Source organism: Geospiza fortis, unplaced genomic scaffold (genome assembly GCF_000277835.1).
Source record: "Geospiza fortis unplaced genomic scaffold, GeoFor_1.0 scaffold61, whole genome shotgun sequence".
NCBI lineage: Eukaryota > Metazoa > Chordata > Aves > Passeriformes > Thraupidae > Geospiza > Geospiza fortis.
Window position 1 is genome coordinate 1,535,850 of NW_005054430.1, and position 5,708 is coordinate 1,541,557.

A 5,708-nucleotide genomic window follows, 5' to 3' on the forward strand; every position below is an offset into this window, starting at 1 on the left:
ATAATATATAATATGTATTATATATAATAATTACATATAATTATGTATCATTATATATAATATAATAATTCTATTACTATACAGAATAATATACATCACAATTAATAACAAATTAAACCTCTGCAGCCACTTAAACACCACCAATATCTTGGATAATTAAAACAAAAAAACAAAACCTCAAGCTCTGCAGGAAATGATGACTAATTGAAAAGGTTCTTTAAATAATTCTGCCCTGCCAGGTTTGTCATTTTGCACTCCTGAGCCACAATTAACAACAGAGCTGGGGCTGGGGGACCTCACAGGGAATTTGGGGCTGATTTGGGCTTTTAGAGTGAAGCAGTTTTTGGTTCAGAAAGGTTTCAGGGGAGGTTTTTAACTCTGATAGTAATTCTTGGTGGTTTTCCCTGCAGAGGGAAAAGAGATTCTTTGGTTTTAACTGTGTTGACAACAATTGGTTTAAAATTAACCCGGATTCTCCAGCAGGGCTTTCCCACTGTGCTTTTCCCTCTTTTAGGGCAGTTTTGTTCCTTTCTTCCGCCCCTCCAGGACAGATTTTGTGTTTCTTATCAAGATTTGGACCCTCAGACTCATTAATTACTGCAAACAGCAACCAGGCAATTCCTCCAGGACACATTTCCTCCTTATTCCCAGGAGGAATTCCCACTTTTTCTGGTCTGGCTTGTCCAGGGAGATGGAAATTCTAAAATGCCTGGATTTTGACCTGCCACAATTCCTGCAGGTTAATGACTTTATCCAGCAATTAATCAATCATTAACATCCCAAACAAAGATCCCAGTTTCCCTCAGGATGAGCCTTTCCCTGTCCTCCAGCCCCTCAGAACTCACAGCTTCCAGAGCCATCTAATTCCTGGATATTTGCATTTTCCACTCCAGTTCCTTCCCAGTTTTCTCCCAAGAAGGATTTCCCTGTGTCCTTCATCCTTATCCCCACTGCAATCCTGAAGGAATCCCAAGGATTCTCTGCTCAGATCCTTTTCGGGGTTTTTTTGGGAAGAAAAACATCATAAGGGAAGGAGCTCCTAGGACTTGGAATGAAGTAAAATAAATCCATTTTGGGGACATAATAAAAACATTAAATTATAGGAGCTGAGCAGGAGGAGTCTTTAAATCCTGCTTTTGTTTTGGGAAAATTTGGAGGTTTTTGATTATTATATCCTGAAAGGAGTGACAGGATAAGGGGAAATGCCAGAGGGATGGGATAGATGGGAAATTGGGAAGGAATTCCTGGCTGGGAGGCTGGGGAAGCACTGGAATGAACTCCTAGAGGAGCTGCAGCTGCCTCAACCCTGCAAGTGTCCGAGGCCAGGCTGGAGATCCAAATCCCCTGGGAACTGCTGGGATTTGAAACTCAAAGCTGGAGAGACCTCAGAGCCTCTTCCAGGGCCTAAAGGGGCTCCAGGAGAGAGACTTTGGGATAAAGGATGGACACAGGGAATGGCTTCAGATTGGAAAAAAGGGGAGATTTGGGAAGGAATTCCTGGGCTGGGTTGGAATTCCCAGAGAAGCTGCAGCTGCCTCATCCCTGAACATCCAAGGCTGGGTTGGAACACCCTGGGATGGTGGGAAGGGCCCAGGGATGGAATGGGAAGCTCCTGGCCTGCTGGAGATGGAAATGCTCTTGTTTATTGGGAATTGGAAGGATCTGAAATTCAAAGTTGGAGAGATCTCAGAGCCTCTTCCAGGGCCTAAAGGAGCTCCAGGAGACTTTGGGATAAAGGATGGACACAGGGAATGGCTTCAGATTGGATAAAAGGAGAGATTTGGGATGGGATCTTGGGAATTGGCAATTCCCAGAGCAGCTGCAGCTGCCTCATCCTAAAGCCAGATTAGAGAAACTGGGGATGGTGGGAAGGGCCCAGGGATGGAATGGGAAGCTCCTGACCTGCTGGGATTTGAAACTCAAAGTTGGAGAGACCTCAGAGCCTCTTCCAGGGCCTAAAGGAGCTCCAGGAGACTTTGGGATAAAGGATGGACACAGGGAATGGCTTCAGATTGGAAAAAATGGGAGATTTGGGAAGGGATCTTGGGAAGGAATTCCCACAGAAGCTGCAGCTGCCTCATCCCTGGAACATCCAAGGCTGGGTTGGAACACCCTGGGATGGTGGGAAGTACCCAGGGATGGAATGGGAAGCTCCTGACCTGCTGGGAATTGGAGGGATTTGAAATTCAAAACTGGAGAGATCTCAGAGCCCCTGCAGGGCCTAAAAGGTCTCCAGGAGAGAGACTTTGGGATAAACGATGGACAGCACCTAGGGAATGGCTCCCACTGCCAGAGGGCAGGCATGGATGGCATCTTGGCAATGAGGAATTCCCACAGAAGCTGCAGCTGCCTCATCCCTGGAACATCTGAGGCTGGGCTGGAGCAATCTGGGATGGTGGGAAGGGCCCAGGGATGGGATGAGAAGCTCCTGACCTGTTGGAGATGGGAATGCTCTTGTTCCTCATGGCCAAGAGCAGCGTGGCCATGCAGTGGAGCACCTCGGTGACCTCCAGCAGGGCCAGCTCCGAGCGGGGGCTCCGGAAACATCCCAGGAGCTTCTGGATGTCACCAACACCATCAGAGAACAGCACCATGACAGCAAAGATGGCCCACATCTTCTCTGCCTGGGGAAGGACAAGGAAAACACAGCAAAAAGCTTGGAGCTTCCAGGAAAATCTCACTAGGAGGTGGAAAAATTCTGTGAGGAGCTGTTAAATCCTAAATTGATGCCCTGTGAATGTGAGCTAGAGCAGAGGCTGGGCAGAGGTCCAGAATAAAGCAGGGATTTATGGAAAGGATCTCCTCCATGGATGCACCTCGGGCAGCACCAGAGCCCAGCCAGGGCTGCACCCAAGATGAACCAAAATGGCCCCAAAATGCACGAGCGCTCCCGGGGTCTCTCCCTGGGATCAGTTCTGCTCCATTTGCACCTTGCAGTTCATTGTCCCATCCCAGCTTTAGCCCCTGCAGTCCCACCCTGCTTGTTTTTCTCTCTGCAGCCCACGGGGTTTGTGCTCCTGGGCTGAGATTTGGGTCATTTGTCCTTGGTGCCCAGCTGGAGCAGGAATTGGTTTGTCTCCCTGCTCTGTGCACAGAGCTCACCATCCCATAATGTGAAGCCCAGACCCACACACTAAAGCAGCACAGAATGGGAAAAATAGAAAAGCCAAACCCTGAGGGATCATTGTCAGCCCAAATGATCCCAAATAACACCACAGAGGGAGGAGTTTGGGATACAGGAGGGCAGAGTGACCTCAAACAAGCTTTAGGATGGGTTCAAAAGGGACGAGCACATCCCATATTTGCATCCTGTCCAGCTTTACCCATCCAAATTTATGGGAATGGCAGGAAGGAAAACCTGGATCTCCCCAAAAATGTGGGCTGAGGTCAGATCCCAGGGGAATGGTGAGAGACTGGAGAGGTGCTGCCTGTTCCCAAGCCACTTTTTGTGGGATTTAGGGATCATTCCTTCCAGCTGTTTGCCTTGAACCAAAACCCATCAACACAGAGCTCCAGGGTTTTCCTCTAAATCCATCTGGTGACAAGAAACCCCACAGACACACCCAGAGCCTTGGGGACACTGCAGGAATTTGTTTAAAGAAAACCAGAAATAAGAGTGAAATAAAAGAAATAAAACAGAAATAAGAGTGAAATAGAAGAAATAAAACAGAAATAAGAGTGCAACTCACCCCAGGCTTGCTGTGTAACTCGGGGAATTTGCTGAGGACACAGAACTGAGCCTTTGGGAAGAGGGGATGGCTTCCCAGAACCTGGAGAAGCGTGCTGGGATGCACCTTGGGCCCTGTGGATGACACCAACCTGTGCAGGAGGAACAAGGAGGGATTTACTCTCCCAGGAACTTGTGGCTCCCCCAAAGCACATCCTGCTGATGCCCACAGCTCCTTATTAATGCAGCACGGACCCTCTGAGAGCCACTGAACTCATCAAAAATAATTTCAATAATTGTCACAAGGGATTGCCTCTGGACAAAGAACATTGCACACAACTTAGTGTCTGCCTAATGTTGTGTATGGCTGAATTACCAAATACCCACCTTTTAGAAAATTTAAAATATTCACGTGTCTGTAGGTACTTTTTCAAGCACAGTTTTGACTTCTGCACTCAACCAATCGTACTTGCTGCCGCAGTTTTACATGAGAGACATTTTAAAAATGACACAAAGCTTCCAACCCTTAAAAAACTGCACAAGCTTCTGTGAGAAACACACAGAGAAAAGAAACCTGGGAACTATTAATAACATTTTCTTCCTACCTTTTTAAAGTTTTAAACCTACTTTACCTATTTCACAACAAAAAATAAATACATTAATCATTAACCAACACCAAAAGCCACCACACGAATACATTAACAAAAAAATCCTAAAATTAAAAAAAAATCTCAAATTAACAAACAAAAAATCTTAAATTAACAAACAAAAAATCTTAAATTAACGAACAAAAATTATTTACAAGCTTTTGCTTCATTGAGTGTACCCCAAGAAGTGCCTGCCCTTCCCCTGAACACATTGATGTCTCAATAATAATTATACTTTATTCTTAAATCTGCTCTCCACCTGAACACACTGATGCCTCAATAATTCTTCTTAAATCTCCTCTTCACCTGAACACACTCACATTATATAATTATACTTTATTCTTAATATTCTTAATAATAATTACACTTTATTTTTAAATCTGCCCTTCACCTGAACACACTGATGCCTCAATAATAATTCTTCTTGAATTAAAATCTGCCCTTCACCTGAACACGTTGATGTCTCAATAATAATTATACTTTATTCTTAAATCTGCTCTCTACCTGAACACACTGATGCCTCAATGATAATTCTGTTTTAATCTTCTCTCCACCTGAACACACTCATATCAATAATAATACTTTATTTTTAAATTTGCTCTCCACCTGAACACACTGATATCTCAATCATAATTATTCTTAAATCTTCTCTCCACCTGAACACACTCATATTAATAAATTATATTTCATTCTTAAATCTTCTCTTCACCTGAACACACTGATATCTCAATCATAATTATTCTTAAATCTGCTCTCCACCTGAACACACTGATGCCTCAATAATAATTTTTCTTGAATCTTCTCTTCACCTGAACACACTCATTAATAAAAATTATACTTCATTCTTAAATCTTCTCTCCACCTGAACACGCTGATGCCTCAATCACAATTTTCTTGAATCTTCTCTTCATCTGAACACGCTGCCTCAATCATAATTATTCTCAAATCTTCTCTCCACCTAACACACCCACACTAACAGGAGCTATACTCTATTTTCTCCTTTTACCAGGAGGAATTTACCCTGCTACCCCCAAAGCACCCTCAGGGTGGCTGCAGAAGCTCCCATTAATCCCTGCTGTGTTTTCCATGGAATTGGAGCAGCTGGAAGTTGCATTTCCAGCCCATTCCTGCAGCCAGGAGCCACTTGGACAAGAACTCCCAGACTGAAGAGCTGGAATAAATTCCTACATCCAGCCCTTCTGGCTGTCTCCAAGTCTCCTGCAGTGGAATTCCATGCCCAGGGAGGGTGGAACTGGATGATTTTAAGGTTCTTTCCAATCCAAACCATTCCAGAAGTTGGATCCACCTTGCTCCTTTATTTTTTCTATATCTTAACCTCTAAAACTTCATTTATTTTAATGCGTCTCTGCTCTAAACTATAAATCCACATTCCT

General features: G+C 44.3%; 1 protein-coding gene across 2 annotated transcripts in view; it reads right to left on the minus strand.

The window, feature by feature from the left end:
- Window positions 1–5,708, minus strand: part of FBH1 (F-box DNA helicase 1) — a 35,805-nt gene that overhangs the window by 26,449 nt on the left and 3,648 nt on the right. For both annotated transcript variants that reach the window (XR_004082371.1, XM_031061887.1), the window contains exons 3-4: window positions 3,690–3,819; window positions 2,434–2,624 (exon numbers count right to left, since the gene is read on the minus strand). Coding sequence is in view for 1 of the 2 variants with exons in the window: in XM_031061887.1 (XP_030917747.1) it covers window positions 2,434–2,624; window positions 3,690–3,819 (321 nt within the window). In the remaining variant the exon portion in view is untranslated. The remainder of the gene's footprint in view (window positions 1–2,433; window positions 2,625–3,689; window positions 3,820–5,708) is intronic.